This window comes from Petaurus breviceps, unplaced genomic scaffold, assembly GCF_028583685.1.
Source record: "Petaurus breviceps papuanus isolate PSGF00001 unplaced genomic scaffold, PetGlider_PUasm1.0 90919, whole genome shotgun sequence".
NCBI lineage: Eukaryota > Metazoa > Chordata > Mammalia > Diprotodontia > Petauridae > Petaurus > Petaurus breviceps.
Window position 1 is genome coordinate 21,778,678 of NW_027187378.1, and position 22,312 is coordinate 21,800,989.

Here is a 22,312-nt window from a genome sequence, read left to right on the forward strand (position 1 = left end):
GTTTTTTGGAGTGCAGATTCCTTTCAGAATTTTTTATGCAAATTTATATAAACCAATAACTATTCTTTTCTTGTATTTTCCCCTCTTATTGCCTTATTTTTTCCTTTTATAAACTTATAACCTCCACTGAAGTCCCACCAAGATAGATGTCTTATTGTAGCATGGAGGTGACCATAAGTTTTCAAGGGTGTAATGGCAGAGTACCAGGTCTGTCAGCTCTTACTTTGTATCTGCAGTGCTTAGCACATTGCCTGGTACACAGTAAGTGCTTCATAGCATTTTGATTGATTAGAATCTACACTCTCTCTTGAAATTCATCTTAGCTTAATCACCACTTCCTGCTACTGACAGAAAGAATACATGAATAAAAATTATTTATTAAGAACTTTCTATGTGCCTAATCTCTTGCCAGGACTCAATATAATTACTAGTGAAAATCAATAATATTGTATTAATAGTATATTATAGGTCATTTTATAAATAAGGAAAGAGTTACAGAGAGGTTAAATAATTTTCTTAATTATAAAAATATTTTGTAAGTGTAGATTATTTTTCTTGCAGGCATTTTCTCATTAACTAACATGAAATTATCTTTTTCATATAGTACTTAGACTTTTTTTTTCCTTTTTGGCAGATTAAATTTAGAATTTAGTAGGATTCTTATGTAAACACAAAATTTTAATGTGACCTGTATCATGCCCCATTTTTTATAATATTTAAAGGATATCCTGTTTAATGACAAGTTTTTTAAGAATATAATTCTTAAAATTGGCTTCTTTAAATTATACTAGTAAGTTACGTTAAGGCACTGTCAGCTTCCTTCACAGTATAGTGGGAGAGGATACAGAAAGAAGAGATGGCAGTTCATTTAATAAGTTTCCCATTGCAGGTCTGTCCTAGGCCTAATTAACCTCCCCTGAGGTTAATTGTATAGGTTTATATTGTCTATACCACCAATGGAAATTACTCATTAGAAATAAGCTTTATTCTGTATCCTTTGTATTTAGTTTAGTGATCATTTGAGGATAATGAACACTCAACTTCTTAATTTGAGTTTCAACTATTAGTCCACATTCAGATATTTCACACTGTGACCAAGGCAAAGGTATAAATTCTTTGATATTCCTGTCCCGTGATACATCTGCTATTGAGAAGAATGTTCCCAACTTTGGGCAAAACTCTAAGGCAATGGATTGAATTGGAATGCTATTACTTACTATATTTGTTTTGGGGGAGAAAGAGAAGGCATCTTTCAAATTATTTTGCATAGCTTTTTAAAGTAATTTGGACACATAATACCAAAAAGCCTTTCTCAATTAGTAAAAAGCATAAATTTATTTAAAACTTTAAGGGGTGGCTAGGTGGTGCAGTGGATAGAGCACCAGCTCTGGAGTCAGGAGGACCTGAGTTCAAATGCGGCCTCAGAGACTTAACACTTACTAGCAGTGTGATCTTGGGCAAGTCACTTAACCCCAATTGCCCTACCTTCCCCCCTCCAAAGGAAAAAAAAGTAAAACTTTCAAAAATAAGTAAAGATAGAGAGTAATCAGTCACACCTTAAATGATCCTTTAATAGTTAATAATGTAGACTCAAGTGAATTAACAAATAAGCAAAAATGATTTTGTTCTTTGTGTATTTTCCAGGTCTTTTTAAGATTCTGCTGCATATGACTTTTTCTTGCTTTGCCATAGGGTAGTCATCTTGTTCTAGTCAAATTGATTTTACTTTGTGTTACTTCATATAAGTCTTTTTTATATTTATTTATATGCTTCATATTTATCATTTTTGAAAGTACCTGAAGATTGCTGGTAATAAACCATTTTATTCCATTACACTGATACTAATATAATTTCTTTAGCTGCTCCCTGAGTTTGGAATTTTTTTCTGTTATTAATAGAGCAGGTCTCAAGATTTTCATATGGAGAATTTTTTTTTCATTTCAATAACATTTTGAATTATTTGATTGAAAAATATGCCTAGTTTTATGACTTAGATTATATTCAGACATAGAACTTTCCAAAACATTTGTACTGATCTGCAATCCTACCTCTATTATATTAGTGTGCTTGTGGGCAGGGTCCCATAGCCCTGCCACTGCTGGATTTTATAATCTTTGGCTATTCTGTGAAGTGCAAGGTGATATCTAAAGATGGTCTTGATTTATATAGCTGTTATCCCAGATGTATTCTGTTCATTTTTTTATTGTTCTCTTTCATGAAGCCTTATTTAATTTCAATTTTTTATTTTTCATTTTTGCCTATACCTTTTATTCATTGTGTTAATTACCAGTCATTTTATTACCATGTATTGCATACATGTAATGTACAGGATTTGCTTTTCTGCCTTTGCATGGGTTGTCTTTTTGGCTTAGCATCTAACAGTCTCCCAATAGTTAAAAAAATTCATTGATTCTTCCAAGACTGAAATTTTTCCTTTGTGAATTTTGCTACAGAATTAGGTACCTCCATTTTCTCTTGTCTCACTCTTTTCTTAATGCTTTATAATCCAGCTTCTGACCTTATCATCCCATCAAAACTTCTCTCTCCATAATTTCCAATGTTCTCTTAGTTGTCATTTAAAAACTAAAGGACTTTTCTCAGTCTTAAATCTCCTAGACATATCTGCAACTGTTGATTGATGCTGTTGATCACTCTCTCCTCCTTGATAGCTCTTTTCTTTCTTAAGTTTTGGGGACACTACCCTCTCCTGGTTATTTTCTACCTTTCAGATCATTTCTTCTTTTTCTCCTTTGTAGTTTCCTCATGCCCTCTAACTATAGGTGCCCCTCAGGATTCTGTCCTGGACCTTCTTCTCTTCTCCTTCTGTACTACTTCATTTGGTGATACTTCTCTTTGATCCTGTCTGTTAGAAATCTTGTATTAGTCTCACCAAAGGCTTTCCTGAATTTCAAGAAAGGCAAGCAAAGCCATTCTTAATTTGTTTATCCTAGTATTTGTTTTAAATAGGTTTAAAATGTGTTTGATAATAATGTAGTTGTATTTTTATGTGCTATATTTACTGATATGCTGCAGGATCCCTTTTTTGATCAGTGAGTATACATCTACCTATTTTTAGGACTTAAATTGCTAATTTATAATTTATAAAAATTATTTTAGGACTTTTTCAAATTATTAAACTTTAGCTATAATATCTTTATTACATTTATAATACTTTGATGGTCATCTTTGTGATCTGCTTTATTGTTCATTAGGAATGCATTTCTCCCTTGTTCCTAAGATGCCCAATTTACAGTAACGAATTTTGGCAAAAAAAGTGAGACCATATTTATGTGTGAGAAATGTCAACAATGCCAATAAAAACTATTTGAACCAGTTTAGGTTCTATAGTGTTAATCAATGGAAATTAATTAATTTTGTATTAATGCCAATGTCAATTTCTGAATGATATGATGAACAGGGTGGTTTGTCTTATCTTGAGGCCTCATGAAGTCTGTCTTTATGCTCAAAGTATAAACTTTTGGAGCCTCTAGGTTGCTTCTGCCTACCTAGCTCAGTATAGCAGATTTTAAAGGTAAGGAATCCCTCTCCCCATGCCTTCCCCCCCTTAAAAAAAAAGATTACTTTGTTTTCTTCTGGTCTCAGTCTATTAGCTACAATCAAACCTTGAACCAGCTCTGTTTTGCATCAAAAGTAGACCTGGCCGCAGCTTTCTCTTGAGTTCCAAGAAGTGAGCTCATCATTTCTCTGCTAAATTTTGATTTTCTCCTTGACTTTCCCATCTCTTCAGAGTGCCACACTCTGAACTATATACCTCACAAAAGTACCAAGAATGACAGCAAATAAAATATTGTGTTAAATCCTTAGAATTTATGTGAATTGACCAAGAATGAGATGGAGTATCTATTATGTGTAATAGCCAGATCAGTTTCACTGGATTGAAGAGTACGTGGCAGAGAGTAAGGTATAAAGAGCTTGGAAAAGTATCAAGGAGCCAGATTATGAAAGACTTTGAATGCCAAACAAAGGATGTATTGGATCCTGGAGGTGAAACGAACCCACTGGAGTTTATTGGAGGGGAGGGGCACGTGCGTGACATGGTTGCACATTACAAAAATCACTTTGGTGAATGGCCTCAATTTTTTCTGTAAAATATGAGACAAAGTTCTCAGCTGAGAGAGTGGGAGAGGGGAAGTTTCCAAAAGGCTGAAAATATTTGAAAGAGCTTCCACAGAGGGCAGGATAATAATTGATGAGGGAGGTATAGTAGGATTACCTAGCAAAAGTGAGGGCTGCTAAACATTATCTAAGGGCCTGGTTGAGGCTTTATAACATAAATTTTGGTGGACTCAATTAGGACAGTTGCATAATTTTCTCTGCCTTTATTTAGCAGCATATGTATAGGAGCAAATGGTGGAAATGAGCCAACTCTGGTGCTTGACTGGGCATAATAAGCAATATGATAAGTGGGCTACAGACTTAAGGAAAGTGTAGAATTGAATTCACTCACTGAGGGATCAAACTGAGGAAAAGAACAGAGTGGCTAGTGCAGGGGAGATAGCCTGGAATCTCAAGAACTGAGGGGTCAAGAGGTTCTTGCTACCTTTCTAAGCTCTTCATACATTACTCTCAACTCCAGGCATTTTATCTGACTCCTCCCATTCCTGGAAGACACTTCCTTTTCATCTTTGTCTAATGGATTCCCTCCCTTCCTCTAAATCCCAACTAAAATCCTGTCTTTTACAGGATACTTTCCCCAACCTCTTTTAATTCTAATGCCTTCTCTCTCTTAAGTATATTTCCTATTTGTCCTGTATATAGCTTGCTTTGTACATATTTGTTTGTGTGTCATCTCCCCCTGTTAGATTGAGTTCCCTGTGAGTAGGGACTTGACTTTTGATTCTTTTTGTGGCCCCAGCACTTAGCACAATGCCTGACACATAGTAGGTGTTTAATAAATGTTTATTGACTGACAGATAAGAGACTTAACTTTAAACCTTAGCTCCTGCATTTGTAAGATGGGCTAATAACTCTTGCCTTAGTCATGTCAGGTTTGTCATAAGGATAAAGTAAGACAATAGATATGACAGTGATTTGCAAACCCTAAAATATTTGAAGCAGGGGAAAGAAGAGACTAGGGGGATCAGTCACAGAGTATTGTCCAAATCTTGGTGCAGTGGTATTATGGCTATGGGAAACTTGGATGGAAAGCCTGGTGGGATAGGAAAGGATTTTGCTGCAAATACAAGCCACTGGAAGATCATGAAACACAGTGAAGAATCTCTAGACTACAGGAAGAAACCAAATTCCTCACCTTCAAAAGAGTGCTTCAGTGTTCGGATGGGAAGCTCTAGAATGTCACTGCCCTAGCACAAAGTCCTGCATGTCCTCTCCTACTTACTATGATAAGAGTGTTTTTGCACTTGTCGTGATAAAATATGTTTATTTGGTGAAAACTGGTACATATGCACAGACAGAATGCTGTTTGATTCAATTGTACACAGAGAATTCTGTTGACTGACCTTCCACTCATTATCAGGATCCTAAATTACATCATAAATCCCAGTAACAGAGAACACAATTTTATTTTTTTTTAATTCCTAAAAATTTTTATTTATTTATTTATTTTTATTAATTTGTTTATTTACTTTTAGTTTACAAGATTCAATTCCACAATTCCTTGAGTTTCACATTTTGTCCCCCCTCCCTACCCTCACCCCCATGGCGGGATACAGTCAAGTATAAGATCTGTAAATACTTCCACATTATACATTAGTCAGGTTATAAAGATGGAATGTATCAGATGGAATGAAAAATGGTAAAGAGGACATAAAATCAAACAAGAAAAGGAAAAAGATCAGGTAGTTTGCTTCCATCTGGATATAAACTCAGTTCTTTCTAGTGTTTTCTCTGGATGTACAAATTTCTCTCCATCATGAGTCTTTTGGGATTGACTTATATCACTGCATTGCTGAGAAGAGTCCAGTCTATCAAAGTTGGTCCTCACACATACATTGTGTCTGTAATTGTGTACAAATTTCTCCTGGTTCTATTCTTCTCACGCATCAGCTCGTATAAGCCTCTCCAGGTAAATAAGAAGTCCATCTGCTCCTCGTTTCTTATAGCACAATAGTATTCCATAACATGCATATACCACAACTTGTTCAGCCATTCCCCAATTGATGGACACCCCCTTAATTTACAATTCTTTGCCACCACAAAAAGAGCTGCTATAAACATTTTTGTACATATGGGTCTTCCTCTCACTTCTGTGATCTGTTTGGGATATAACCCTAGTAGTGGTATTGCTGGGTCAAAGGATATGAAAGTATTTATAGCCCTTTGGGCATAATTCCAGATTGCTCTCCAGAAAGGCTGGATCAGTTTATAACTCCACCAGCAGTGCATTAGTGTTCTGATTTGCCCACATCCTCTCCAGCATTTGTCATTTTCCTGTTTTGTCATCTTAGCCAATCTGACTGGTGAGATGTGGTACCTCAGGGTTGTTTTGATTTGCATTTCTCTAATCAATAGTGATTTAGAGCATTTCTTCATGTGCTTATAGATATCTTTGATTTCTTTCTCTGAAAATTTCCTGTTCATATCCTTTGACCATTTATCAATTGGGGAATGACTTTTATACTTATAGATTTGACTCAGTTCTCTGTATATTTTAGAAATGAGTCCTTTGTCAGAGACATAGGTTGTAAAGATTCTTTCCCAATTTCCCACCTCCCTCTTAATCTTGGTTACATTGGCTTTGTTTGTACAGAAGCTTTTTAATTTCATGTAGTCAAAATTATCCATTTTATGTTTTATAATGTTCTCTAATTCTTGTTTAGTCATAAAGTCTTTCCCTCTCCACAAAGTCTGACAGGTAAACTATTCCTTGTTTTATAAGACTCCTTATAGTATCAACCTTTATACACCTAGATCGTGCACCCATTTAGACTTGATTTTGGAATATGGTGTTAGATAATGGTCTATGCCCAGTTTCTGCCATACTATATTCCAGTTTTCCCAGCAGTTTTTGTCAAATAGTGAGTTCTTATCCCCAAAACCAGGGTTGTGGGGTTTATCAAACAATAGATTACTATAATCGTTGACTTCTGAATCTCATGTACCTAATCTATTCCATTGATCCACTCCTCTATTCCTCAGCCAGTACCAAGTAGTTTTGATGACTGCTGCTTTATAATACAGATTGAAATCTGGTATAGCTAGTCCACCTTCCCTAGCATTTCTTTTCATTAATTCCCTTGATATTCTGGACTGTTTATTCTTCTAAATGAATTTTGTTACATTTTTTTCTAGCTCTATAAAGTAGTTTTTTGGTAAATTAATTGGTATGGCACTAAATATATGATTTAATTTAGGTAAAATTGTCATTTTTATTATATTAGCTCGACCCACTCATGAGCAATTGATGTTTTTCCAATTAGTTAGATCTGACTTTATTTGTGTGAAAAGTGTTTTGTAGTTGTGGTCATATAGGTCCTGGGTTTCTTTTGGCAGATAGATTCCCAAATATTTTATAATGTCTACAGTAACTTTAAATGGAATTTCTCTTTCTATCTCTTGCTATTGAATTTCATTGGAAATATATAGGAATGCCGAGGATTTATGTGGGTTTATTTTATATCTTGCAACTTTGCCGAATTTATTTATTGTCTCAAGTAGTTTTTTACTTGATTCTCTAGGATTCTCTAAGTATATCATCATATCATCTGCAAAGAGTGATAGGTTGGTCTCTTCTTTGCCTAATTTGATTCCTTTGATTTCTTTTTCTTCTCTAATTGCTACTGCTAACATTTCTAGTACCAGATTGAATAAGAGGAGTGATAGTGGACACCCTTGTTTCACCCCTGATCTTATGGGAAATGCTTCTAGCTTCTCCCCATTACATATAATACTTGCTGATGGCTTTAAATAGATGCTACCTATTATTTTAAGGAAGGCTCCATTTATTCCTATATTTTCTAGTGTTTTTAATAGGAATGGATGTCGTATTTTGTCAAAAGCCTTTTCTGCATCTATTGAGATGATCATGTGGTTTCTGCTAGTTTTATTGTTGATATGATCAATTGTACTCATGGTTTTCCTAATATTAAACCATCCTTGCATTCCTGGAATAAATCCTACCTGATCAAAGTGTATTATTCTTGAGATAAGTTGCTGTAGTCTTTTTGCTAATATTTTATTTAGAATTTTTGCATCTATATTCATGAGGGAGATTGGTCTATAATTTTCTTTCTCTGTTTTATCTCTTCCTCATTTAGGTATTATCAGTACCATAGTTGTGTCATAAAAAGAATTTGGTAGTACTCCTTCACTAATTTTCCCAAATAGTTTGTAGGGTATTCGAATCAATTGTTCTTTAAATTTTTGATAGAAATCACTAGTAAATCCATCTGGCCCTGGAGATTTTTTCCTAGGGAGTTGACTGGCTTGTTCAGTTTCTTTTTCTGAGATGGGGTTATTAAGTAATTTACTTCCCTTCAGTTAATCTCGGCAACTTGTATTTTTGTAAATATTCATCCATTTCCCTAAGATTGTCAAATTTATGTGCATACAATTGGGAAAAATAATTCCTAATTATTGTTTTGATTTCCTCTTCATTGGAGGTAGATTCACCTTTTCATTTTTTATACTCATAATTTGATTTTCTTCTTTCTTTTTTTTATCATATTGACTAAGGGTCTATCAATTTTATTGTTTTTTTTTCATAAAACCAGCTCTTAGTTTTATTTATTAATTCAATAGTTTTCTTAATTTCAATTTTATTAATCTCTCCTTTGGTTTTCAATAGTTCTAATTTAGTATTTAATTGGGGATTTTGAATTTGTTCTTTTTCTAGCTTTTTCAATTGCATGCCCAATTCGTTGACCTCCCTTTTCTCTAATTTAATCATGTGTGCACTCTGGGATATAAAACTTCCCCTAAGACTGCCTTTAATGCATCCTGCAAATTTTGGTATGTTGTCTCATTATTATCATTCTCTTGAATGAAATTACTGATTGTTTCTATAATTTCTTGTTTGACCCCTCATTCTTTAGGATTAAATTTCCAATTGGTTTTTAGTCTGTCTTTCCATGGCCCTTTATTGCATGTAATTTTTATTGCATCATGATCTGAGAAGGATGCATTTAATATTTCTGCCTTACTGCATAGAATTGTGAGGTTTTTATGCCCTAGAACTTGGTCAGTTTTTGCGTATATGCCATGAACTGATGAGAAGAAAGTATATTCATTTTTATCTCCATTCAATTTTCTCCAGAGATCTATCATACCTCTCCTCTCTAAAATTCTCTTCACCTCCTTAACTTCTTTCTTGTTTATTTTGAGGTTGGATTTATGAAGTTCAGAGAGGACTAGTATAGTTTTGCTATCTATTTCTTCCTCTAATTCCTTTACCTTCTCCTCTAGGAATTTGGATGCTATACCACTTGGTGCATATATGTTAAGTAATGATATTGCTTCATTCTTGATGGTCCCTTTTAACAGGATATAGTTTCCTTCCATATCTCTTTTAATTAGATCAATTTTTGCTTTTGCTTTATCTGAGATAAGGATTGCTACCCCTGCTTTTTTTTACTTTCGCTTAGGCATGATATATTTTACTCTAGCCTTTTGCCTTTACCCTGTGTGTATCCCTCTGTTTCAGATGTGTTTCTTGTAAACAGCATATTGTAGGATTATGAATTCTAATCATTCTGCTATCTGTCTCCGTTTCATGGGAGAGTTCATTCCATTCACATTTACAATTATGATTGTTATCTGTTTCTTTCCCCTCATCCTATTCCTGCCCCTGTTAATGTTCATAGTTTTCTCCCTTCTCCCTTCCCCCCCTTAATAGTTATCCTTTTGACCACCGCCTCACTCAATATTCCCTTATCAGCCTCCCTCCCTTTTCCTCCCCTTCCCCCTTATTTTTTCCCTCCCTACTAACCACCCCCCACCTTTTGTAGCCCTTTCCCCCTCCTACTGCCTGTAGGATATTTTTATACTTAATGAAGTATGTTATTTCTTCTTTGCACCAAAAGTGACAGGAACAAATCTCATGCGAAGCTCCTCTCCCCCCCCTTTCCCTCTAAAATGATACTTTTTGCGTTTCTTCTCCATAGAGTCTTATGCTTAACTGGTTGTTATTCCCTCCTTGTACCAGAACCAATGAGGGAAAAGCTCATATGCTTCCCAACTCCCTCCCTTTTTTTCCTCTGCTATACAGTTTTTATACCTCTATGTGTGGCATAATTTACCCTTTTCCATTTCATTCATTCTTCTTCTTCCATTGCAGTCCCTTTGTAGCCCTTGTTAGGACTTTTTTTTAAATCGTCATTTTGTGTATTTTATACTCACACCCTCTACTTGTCTATAAACAGTTTGCTCTTATTAAATAGCAGGGTGTGTGTGTGTGTGTGTGTGTGTGTGTGTGTTTACCTTGTTTACCTTTCTATGTCACTCTTTCATAATTAGAGGTTGAATTTTCCATTGAGCTCTGGCTTTTTCATCAGGAAGCTCTGGAACTCTGTTATATCGTTGAATGACTATCTCTTTGCCTGGAAGAATATGCTCAGTCTCGCTGGGTGTGTGATCCTTGGTTGTAACCTGAGCTCTCTTGCCTTCCGGAAAATTGTATTCCACTGCCTTGATCTTTCAGTGTAGAGGATGTCAAATCCTGTGCAATCCTCACTGTGGACCCTCGATATTTGAATTGTTTCTTTCTGGCCGCTTGAAGTATTTTCTCTTTTACCTGGTAGTTCTGGAGTTTGGCCACAACATTTCAAGGACTTTTCAGTTTGGGATCTCTTTCAGCAGGTGTCTGGTGGATTCTCTCGATTTCTATTTTACCCTCAGGTTCTAGTATCTCAGGGCAGTTTTCCTTAATGAGCTGTTGGAGAATGTTGTCCAGGCTCATTTTTTCATCATGATTTTCTGGTAGGCCTACGATTCTCAGATTATCTCTCCTGGATCTGTTTTCCAGGTCAGTTATTTTTCCATTGAGATATTTTACCTCTTTTTCTAATTTTTCATTCTTGTTGTTTTGTTTGACTAATTCTTGGTTCCTCATAGAGTTATTTGTTTCAATTTGGTTGATTCTAGTTTTTAGCAAATCATTTTCCTTGGTTAATTTTTGGGGCTCCTTTTCCATATCATACACTTTTCTTTGTTTTCTTCATTATAATGTTTTTCTAATTCTGCTATTTTGGTTTTGAGAGAATTATTCATTTTGTCTTCTATATCTCTCATTTGGTTTTCAAAGTTCCTTCTGAGCTCATCTAGGAGAACTTTCTGTGCTTGGGACCCGTTCCCTTTTGAAGTTTCAGCTGTGGGTGTGGAGTCCACATTGTCTCCCTCTGAGTTTGGTTCCTCCCTCTGAGGGATAGTAGGACTCCAGAGGCTTTGTAGTCTGCTTTCTACCCATTTTGAGGCAGGGCCCTAGCCACGCCCTTCCTCTATGTAGAGAGTTTTGCCCTGGGTCAATAGTTACTATGTTTTCAGGGTTGGGGGGGGTGGGGAGAGCAGGCAGGGTTCACTCTGCCATCCTGGTCTTTGGAGGTCCTGATAGGGTCTTTTTTTAAATTTCTGGGCTATGAAGTGGTAGTCCCAGGAGTATTTGCTGTCCTGGACAGGGTCCCCTGCATTTGGTTCTTACCTTGCTCTTTCCAGTCCCAGCCCTTTGGTGATAGGCCTGGTAGTGGCCCTTGTGGTTGGTGGGATGACTTGCCCCCTGAGTTGATCAGGCCTCTTCTGGGCCTGCCTCTGCAGGCCGCTCACCTTCTGGGCCTGCCTCTGCGTGCCCCTTGCCTTCCAGGCCTGCCTCTCACAATTTTATTCTTTATAAACTAGAGTTTTCATTTCTGTTTATTAAGGAGAAGTGCCACCTTCTGAACTATATACTTTACAGAAGTACCAAAAATGACAGCAAATAAAATTTTGTGTTAAATCCTTTGAATTTATCTGAATTGACCAAGGACATAACAAAATAACTGCAGCAATAAATTGGAAACCGTTGTACGCTTCATTTTAAGTTAATTAGTTTTAAAAACTTATTACTTTTGTTTTTACATTGCTTTCATTTTCCCATATATCCCTTACCTTGCCTTGACCAGAAAACCTCCAAAGAATAAAAAAGAGGAAAAAAAAGGTGGTTCTGTAAAACTAAGCAACACAGCAGCCCCAGGTATGACAGTATATGTAGTATTCCACATCCTTAGTTCTTTACCTCTGCAAAGAAGAGAAGGAAACATTCTCATAACTCTTCTTTGGGACAGTGGTTGGCCCTTATAATTTTATAGTGTGGAATTGAAATTTTTGTTGTTCTATTTCATTGTCATATGTGGGGGATGGGAACAAGCACTGCTAAACTCTTTACACATATTATCTCATTTGATCCTCACAACATCCCCCTACACACACACATACATACACGTGAAGTAAGTACTGTTATTAGTTCCTCTTTGCATTTGAGGAAACTGAGGTGGACAGAGGTGAAGTGACTTGGCTAGGATCACTCAGCTGGATTGAGCTCAGATTTTCCTGACTCCATACCCAGCATTGTATCCATCTAGCTGTCTAGCAGCATTGTACTCATTGTATGTGTTGTTTTCCTGGTTCTCACCAATTTATAGGATTCATATCTTTTTGTGATTTTCTTATTTCTTCCAGTACAGTAACATTCTGGTAAGGAAACCATAATTTGTTTAGCCATTCCTTTATTGATGGGCAGATATCTATTTTGTTCCCAGTCCTTAGGTAGTTCATTTAGAAAAAAAGATTTTATAGAGTTTTGGCTTCTTTTATGTGACTTAGATCGACTTTGACACAGGCCAAAATTTTTATCCAAATCTGACTTTTATTAAACTTCATTAAGTTCAGTAATTGTACTCTTACTTTCTACTAATGGTTTAACAGCTGTATGAGATTGAGTAAATCTCTTAAAATCTCTCCCACCATTAGTTTCCTCATCTCTGAAATGAGGATAATGATAGTGCCTACCTCCCAGAGTTGTTGTGAGGATCAAATGAGATAGCATTTATAAAGCATTTTGCAGATCTTGAAGTGCTAGCTATTGTTATTATTGTTATTGTTATTATTCAAGCTCATTGCTGATAGCAATAATCATCAATTGAGATTTAATTTTAGAGAAGAAATTTTCATTAAGGGATAAAGCATTCACTAGAGTGTTTAATTTCTATCCATATGTTTTTTGTTTTAGAAGTCCTACTGCAATGTTGCTCTCATCTAGCTCTTCTTATCTCATAATAATGCTGTCTTCCACATGCAGTTTCTTCTAGGTTGGTCTGTTGCACAGACTGAGCTGCAGTTTTGGATTTGGCTTTACATTCTGCTTGTCCAGCCTTTTAGAATTTTGAGTTACCTTGAAAACACAGTTTTGGTTCTGGATAATCTGCAAGCTTTTACTGACTGTGTGCCAGGCACAGGACTAATCACCACAGATACAAAGAAGATCTAGAATAGGGTCCTGGCCCTCAGGGAGCTCACCTTCTAAAGGGGGAGACAACATTCAAGAAATTGTACAGACAAGATCTATAGAAAGATAGGTCTTTACATTATTTTCATATGTGCATATCTGCCTTTACTTTATATGTTTATATAATATGTAAATGGATAGTAATCTCAAAGGGAAAGAGGATGATTGAAATAGTAATAATAATAGTAGAAAACATTTAGCTAATGCCTGCTATGTGCCAGGTACTGTGCTAAGCACTTCATAAATGTTGTCTGATTTGATCTTCATAATGACTTTGGAAGATAGGTGTTATCTTCATTTTATAGATGAGGAAACTGATTCAAACAGATTAAGGGATTTGCCTAAGGTCACACAGCTGGTAACAGTATGATGCAACATAATAAGCTTTTATTTAGTACCTAGCTAGGTGGTGCAGTGGACAGAGCACTTGGCCTGTGGAATGGGAATGGGAATTTGAAGATCTTCCGTGAATTTGAGGACCTTTCCTGATTTGAAAATATACTCTGTGCCCTAATAGGCTGAATGTGGTCACATGGAGCCTGTGGCGGGAGGCTTGTTTTTCAGCAATGCCCACTTTGTGATTGGGCAGTGCGCCAAGAGGGTTATAATTTTCTCTTACCCTGGAGAAGGCTATATATACCCTGATGTGAGGTTTTGCCTTGGGGCTCACTCATGGGAAGAGTTGTATGATTTGGCTAGATGAGACTCCGGACTGCTGTTGCGCCCCCTCGCATTGAAAACCCAGAAGTTGGTGCTTCTCTCTCCCTGGTATGGATGTAATGGTCAGACATCTGGAAGCCCTGTCTATTGGTTTGTTTCTCTGTCTGTATTTCTGTCTGCTTGTAACTTCTGTTTGTATTCTCTGAAGTTCAGGGTGCTGACTTTTTCCCCTGAACTAGGTAAGTGATAATGTTTGGTTAAAATAAAATTGTTAGCCCCTTTTTGAATTGCTTTCCTTTAGAAAAGCAGATCAAATAACCTGTGCTAGCAGCCATCCTGGGTATGCTAGGGTGCTTGCTGCTATAGTCTGGAATCAGAAAGACTCATCTTCCTGACTTCAAATCCAGGCTCAGACATTAGCTATGTGACCCTGGACAAGTTACTTAAGCTTGTTTGCCTCAGTTTCCTCATCAGTTAAGGAACTGAATAAGGAAATGGCAAATTGTTCCAGTATCTTTTCAGAGAAAATCCCAGTTGGGGTCATAAAGAGTCAAACAGGATTGAAAAACAATTTAACAACAACAGCAACATAAGCCATTTTGTTAAGTGCCAGGAATACAAATAAGAAAAAGAAAGAGAGTCCTTTCATTTAAGGCGCTTACAATTTAATGATGGAAGACAATACACAAAATAAAGCTGAAAAGAACAAGGGGCTGTGTCAGAGGATACCCAGTACTGTGATATGTTGCTCTTGTGGAGTCAAAACCAAGCAGTTCAGCTGGTGGGAAATGAAGAGAAAGAATTCTGAGCCTTCCACAAAGGGGCCTGTGGGAGGAGATTTGTGCTTTGCCTTCCAGCCTTCCAATTAAAGGGGAAAGATGGCTGAGGTCAAAAGGACATTTTGAATACCAAGTCTGAAACAATCTCTGATGATGAGATTTCTGGTGTTGTGTTATCCTGGAGGAAGCGTGATATTGCTAGAGTGGAAACCAGTTAGAGTCAGGAGTTGGAATGTAGTGTGTGAGGAATAGCAAGAAGACTAGTATCATTAGTAAGTGTCGAGGTAGAGCGAGATGCAGCATAAGAATGCAGGAAAGGTAGGAAGGGGCCAAGTTGTGAAGGGTCTTCAAAGCCAAGAAGAGGATTTTATATTGAATACTCTGTCAACCACTGGAATTTTTTGATGGAAGTAGGGATGACATAGTCAGACCTTTGATTGAGGAAAATTGCTTTGGCATATGAGTGGATGATGGACTGAAATGAGGGGAGAAGAGAGACAGGGAATCTAGGTGAGAGATGATGGAAGCCTCAACTAGAGTTGTCCCATGTGTAGATAGAAAGAAAGTACTTGTAAAAGCATTTTTTAACCTTTTTTGCTGTTGAAATCTGTACAGTGCTCATGTATTCTGAATGTTCACTCAGTAAATGATTACTGAGTGACTCTCATTATTGTGTTGTTCCCATTAAGTCTGTTGCTCAGGTGCTCTCATCAGATGTGCCTTCAGGAACTGAAGCAGAGGAGGAAGATGATGGCATGAATGATATGAATCAGGAAGTCATGTCGCTGATATGGAGTGAAGATTTAAGGGTCCAAGAGGTCCGAAGACTTCTCCAGAGTGCTCATCCTGTCCGGGTCAATGTAGTACAGATGCCAGAAGTTAATGACCATGAATATATTGAAGAAAAAGAAAACAGGCAAGTGAGCTCAACAGTATTCCCTCAGCCATTGCTTGCACCCAGTCTTTTCCATTTGAGTTTTAATTGTAATTCTTTTAGCTTGGAGTATGCAAGTTTTTTAGTATCTCTACAACATTAATGAGATATTTTTTTAAAATACTGTAGGTCACAGGGTGGCTAGGTGGCACAGTAAATAGAGCACTGGCCCTGGAGTCAGGAGGACCTGAGTTGAAATCCAGCCTCAGACATTTAGCATATGCTAGCCATGTGACCTTGGGCAAGTCACTTAATCCCAATTGCCCTGCTTTCCCCCCCTCCAAAAAAAAAATACCATGTCTTTTAGAAGTTCATGCTAGTCATAGTGTACTGTAAATATATGCAAAATATCTATTGGTATTCATTGAAATATTTCTGGGAATTCAGACCATGCCCTTTTTGAGGTACAATAAGAGTTTTCTTTTGAAAAGCTGAATTCCATACTTCCCTGTTTATTACTTTACTTACAAGTAAATACAAACATACATATACACACACTATATAGTCTTTGTATGTATTTATGGTATAAAATATGTTGGTCAGTTCCCATTTGTGTATGGATTTGAGTACTTGTTGCACCAGATGGTCTAATGTTACCTTAAGCAACATCATTTTTTTTTAAAATACTGATAGAATTACAAGATCACATCTTTAGCAAGATGGCAGAGTAGTTATTTTCCACAAATTTCTCCGGCCTAAAAATCTCAACGCAATACATATGCACAAGTATAGAGCAATTAAAAGAAGCAGCCCACAAAGTAAAAGCCTCATGAAATAACTTAGGTAATTTTTTTTTTTGCTTTTTTGGAGAGGGAAAGGCAGGGCACTTGGGGTTAAATGACTTGCCCAAGATCACATGGCTAGTAAGTGTTAAGTTTCTGAGGCCAGATTTGAATTCTGGTCCTCCTGACTCCACGGTCGGAGCTCTATTTACTTCGCCACCTAGCCTCCCCCAATAACTTAGGTAATTAAAGACACTTAAAACTACTGTCAGCATCTCCATCCCTAGGCAACTTCCTACACTGGATGTGATGCAGGTACTGGAAGTGACCTGGAAAACTTTTGCTACAAAGTCAGACTGTGGGGATTCCTCCCATTCTTTCTAGTTGTCATCAATGTGAACTCCTTCTGTTCTCCAACATAGGCATATCACAAAGGGTAGAAGACACTGATCCTGTTCAGCCACATGAAAAAAATATTTTAGAACTGGAGGAGAAAGCACCGGTGCATTGTCAGCTTGAGGGCAAGCACTTCAGGTTTCTGTGCTTGAAGAAAGAACTAGAAATTCAGCTGTGGTCAGTCCTCTCCCCACACTGTTTACTCTGGGCAAAGAACCAGCCAGGTCCATACACTCTACAACATAAGGAAGAAACAAAACTTTTTAAAAGTCTCTCTTAGATCTTACCAGGTCCCATGAATTTAAATACCATCTCTATGAAGATGATTCACCAATCTACATATCTAGGCCTAGTACCTTCTCTTGAGCCTCAGCACTACATTACCAGCATCCTGTGGGACATTTCAGTTAGATGTTCTGGAGACATCTGAAGCTCAACCTGTCTAAAATGGAACTTGCTGGTTCTTCCCTGGCAAATCCTCCCATTGTTTAAACTTCCCTGTTTCTTTCTAAGGCACCACCAGTCTTCAAGTCTTCCAGGTTCATCTTGGACTCATTACTCTGTCATTGTATGTATCCTTTCATTTGCCAAATCTTGTCATTTCTGCCTCCATAACTTCTTTTTGCATCCAGCCCCTTCTCTCTCCTCTCACAGTTACCACTGTATTTCAAGTCCTTATTGTCTCTCTCCTAGATTATTGTAACAACCTTCTGCCTGGCCTCCTTGCTTTAAGTTTCTCCCCATTCCAGTCCATCTTACATACTGCTGCCAAAGCGATTTTTCTTAAGTATAAATTTGACTCCCATACTTAATCAACTCTGGTGGTGCCCTCTTGCCTTGAAGATAAAATATAAATTCCTTTGTTTATCTTTTAAAGACCTTCATGTTCTATCCCACCCTTTCTTTCTAACCTTATTGAATGTTACTCAACTTCCCACACTCTACAGTCTATCCTGTGTTCTTTATCCATGCTTCATTTAGCTTCTCCATGCCTTTACACTGCTGTCCCATGCTTGGAATGCATTTCCTCCATACCTCTGTGTTATATAATCCTTCTCTTCAAAGTATACCTCAGACTTCACCATCTCCATGAAACTTTGTGCTCTCTTTCCCAAATTACTTTTTATTTATCTATTTTTAAATTTATTCTCTATATTTATCTCATATGTACTTATCAATATATATTTGTTGTCTTCCATATTTGAATAAGTTCTTTGAGAGGAAGAATCGTTTCTTTTTTCTTTTTTTTGTATGTGTAGCAGAAATGGCTAGCACAGTGCCTGATGTAAGTAGATTCTTAATAATGCTTTTTGGTTGAAAATTAAGTCAGAAATCAGAGTTCTCACTACAGAACTAAAGAAGACAGGTTACAAACAGAAAATTTCCAACACACGGTAGAGAATCTCTCCAAAGAAATAGCTCTTAAAGAGCAGGTGACAGATTTAAAACATAGAAATACAGAAGTGGTAGAAAATTTGTCAGAAAAAGAGTATAAGACAGTAATTTTCAAAGAATAGATGAATATGTCAGCCAAAAGGATTGACCTTTACAAAATAAACACAAGAATCATAGATCTCCTGAAAGATTCTGAAGGCACTATGTAAGGGTAGTAAATAAAAAACCATAAACATCTTACTTCAGAAAATAATATGAGAAAACTTTCCATAATGTTTGAACAGGATAACAAAATGCTAATTGGTGGTGATCTATGGCTTCAGAGAAAAAGCCCGCATTTGAAACTCTTGTTAAATTTCACAATTTCTTTACTGAACCAGGAGAAATTGAAAATAACCAGGAGAAAGGTGTATCAGATATTGTTGATGTTTCAGTTTTGCTGAATTGTTTTTTTTCTTTTAAGTATTTGTTGCAAGGGACAGTTAATCAGGTATAAGGGGGTAAATTAAGAAATAATGCAATATAAAATAAAAAGCCATCAATAACAAAAAGCAGTTCTCACATATTTTGATTATATTCCATCTTAACATTCCTGTTTCCTAAAACCTTTTAAAAAACTATTTGGAGTTCCTTTCTTTGTATCCCCTGCCTTCAACACAGTACCTGGCACATAGTTGATTAATAAATATTAGTTAGCTAACTGGCCCAACTCAGCAGCACTGGCTCATCCAAAGCTTGTCTGCATAGCTTTCACCCATTCCATGATGTTCATTTATGAAATGTAACAAGTTTTCCAAAAGGGAAGATGTTTTGTAAAACAGAACCTTTAATGTTTGTGAAGAGAAAGAGGAGTTGGGGAAGAGTGGCAACTTGAGGGAGATGGATAAGAGCAAGAAGTGAGGAATGTTCTGTTGATCGATGCTCTGATACTTCAGTATGAACTCTTATAACATATGCCCTTTACTATAGGAAATGCTGAGCTGCATCTAATGTGACTGTAAAAAAAGTGCAATTTCAGGGTGTTTTTAATTTTCTTTTTATATTTCTTGTATTTCTTGTATAGCTACAGTGTGTGTTATCCAATAGGTACTCCGTAACTGTTTATTGATTGATCTTTTCTCCTTTTCTGTTTTTGTTCTGATTCTTTCTCCCCTCTTAATTGTATTTCTGCCATCATTACTACTAGACTCTTTCTGGTATACTGTGATAGTGAAATAATTATCCTTGGCCATGCTATAGACTGTGAGGGACCTTTCTGAGTCTTTGTTTCTTTGTTTGTAAGATGAAAATATTAGACTTACATGATTTCTAAGGCTTATTGAATCTCTAAAATTTAATAAACTTGTAAGGTTTCTGACCCTGTCTCAAATATATATCACCTGACCTTGATAGCACATTCAGATTGGGCAGTAACTTGAGCCCATCCCAGGGTAGTTTCAGTTTATGATCCCTCTGAATGGATTGAAGGAACAGTTTGTAGCATGGAGAAGCATGTGATGTTTAAGATGTTTTGGGGTTTTTTTGAAAAGCGGAATCTCATTTTTATTTGAAGAACAGTTTTCAGGATCCTAGGATCCTGTGATACTTACTCAAGCAGTGTGTCTGATTTATAAACAAATTATATTTTAAAAGATTCTAAGTCAGTTACTTGTAATGTATCTTGCCTTAGAAACCATGATTTAAAATGGTAACACCCTAGGATAACTTACCCATTATATAGCTGAACAATGCTAAGGGTACATAACTATCCTTCATAACAGAGTTGCTGTGTGAGAATTCACAGAATATATTTTCTTCTAATATAGCTGTAGCAATAAGGGTGGCCATTTTCTTTCTCCATCTCCTGTGCCAAATTAGAGCACTGTTTTTTCCTTGAGTTCCAGTCCAGATGAGAAGGCAGGTGAATCTAGGAGTCCTCAGCAGCAAAGAGGCAGAATTTCTGGGTGTCCTTAACAGTAATGTAAAGGGAACAGTTTCACTAGTAGTAGTTGTGGTAGTGGTAATAGTGGTAGTAGGGGTAATGAGTTTATTGATAAGATGGCCCTTTGTACGTAAGGAATATTTGTAAATTGAGACCTGCCAAAGCACTATTTTCCTTCAGTAGCTGAAATAAAACTTCATTAAAACCTTAAAACAAGGAAATAAAAGTTTCCAGTATTTAGGATACTTAAAGTGTGGGCCTTGACTTACTTCAGAAAAACCTGGAAAGACTTATATGAAGAAAATTTAAAATTCAAAATCTTATGGAAGTGAATGTTGAAAACTAAAAATAAATTAATTATTTTTTAAAAAGTGTGGGCCTTGAAACTCAAACCACCGTTCTTGATATTTTTCATTACATTTTATCTTTGCACTTATCGCATGCTCCTCTTTAGTACTGAAGTTGTTTCTGTGTATGCTGTTCCCTGAATTACATCCTCCGCTATTTGTGTGTTGTATATTTGTATCCTCTGGGCCCTTTGTGTAATTTGTTGAATTTAACTGGGTATTTGAACCCTTATAGTAGGTGAGAATTAAGGAAAAACATATTATATATTTAAGACTCTTAGAATATATTTCTCTATGAATACTGGAGGTTAATTAGGCTTATAGGCTAGATACTTTTCACTCAGTAGAAGAAAAATGGGTTATTCTCTATCTTAGAGTATATAAATGAGAGTAAATATTCCTTCTACATTGTGAACTAACATCAGATTGTGTTACATAAAATAGCCCCTTCATGTGGGATTTATAGTATTAATTTTTGCTTTTTAACTTTTCATACCTACCATTACTTTTTATTTTCATCATAGGTTGCTCCAGTTGTGTCAACGAACTATGGCACTTCCCTTGGGGCGAGGAATGTTTACTTTGTTTTCATACCATCCAGTTCCAACAGAACCGTTGCCTGTTCCTAAACTGAATCTAACTGGTATGTTGTTGACCCAGAGGGCAGAAATAGGAACAGTGGGTAGAAGTTGCAAAGACATAAATTTAGTTTTGATGTTAAGGAAAACTTATTAATGATTAGAGCTATTTCAGAGTGAAATGGGAAATAATTCTTTCCCTTAAACTGGAGTTCACCAGGCAAGGGGAGATGAACACTCATTTGTTGTCCTGTATAAGAAATTCAGGTATAGTTTGACTAAATGGTCAAAATCTCCACTGAGGTCCCTTCCAACTCTGATATTCTGTAATGGTTAAGTTGTAGACCTCATAGAAGTGATAGAAAATTATAAACATGTCCCAAAAAGTTCTTTTGGAATAAATTGGATTGAAAACAAAAGAATCACATTTTCATTTTTTTCCCTTTATGACACATTCTGTTTTGTGTGATAAAGCTTCAGTGCTTATTAAATAAACTAATGAAAAAACATCAAGTGGAGAATATAAGTCCATCTCTCATTTGTGTATTATTTAATGTTAATTGAAACAAAAGACCCATTCCAAAACAGTGATTTGTGAAATGGCTCACATTTCAAAAGCATCTTTTTTATTTTATGATACTATTATGCTGTTTTATAGTAATGATGAAAGACTTGTCTACAGAATTCAGAAGGGTGTTTTTGATAGTGGGGTAAAAACATTTTTAGGAACAGTTTCAAACCAGTACCATAGATGGTTATATTTTTAAAAAAAAATGGTTTCATTATTCTCTTCAATAAAATATTTATATTATTTCTAAAGGCTTAGCTTGTGTTATGTACAGTGGTATATGTTCTCAGTCTTAATTAGGAAAATTGAGACCCAGCACTGTACTTTATTGTTTGATTGCATCAATAGAATATTTGATAGGTAGTTATTAAATACCATTTTAATTCATTTTACTGCCTTTCTGCTGTCCATACAGATAGTGGTGACAGTTTTTTTTTTAATGTTATTTTTAAACTTTATTATAAAATTTGTTTTTAGGCCTACTTTGAATTGGATCACTTTTTTGTGCTGCTTTACATAGTGTGATGTTAGCTATCTTTTCTTCAGCCTGAACACTTAT

The 22,312-nt window shown here is 36.1% G+C and overlaps 1 protein-coding gene across 3 annotated transcripts in view; it reads left to right on the forward strand.

Moving 5' to 3' along the window:
• ANAPC1 (anaphase promoting complex subunit 1) overlaps positions 1-22,312 on the forward strand; it is a 179,019-nt gene that overhangs the window by 72,996 nt on the left and 83,711 nt on the right. For all 3 annotated transcript variants that reach the window (XM_069075562.1, XM_069075564.1, XM_069075563.1), the window contains 2 exons: positions 15,582-15,808; positions 21,132-21,250. In XM_069075562.1, coding sequence (XP_068931663.1) covers positions 15,582-15,808; positions 21,132-21,250 — 346 coding nt within the window. The remainder of the gene's footprint in view (positions 1-15,581; positions 15,809-21,131; positions 21,251-22,312) is intronic.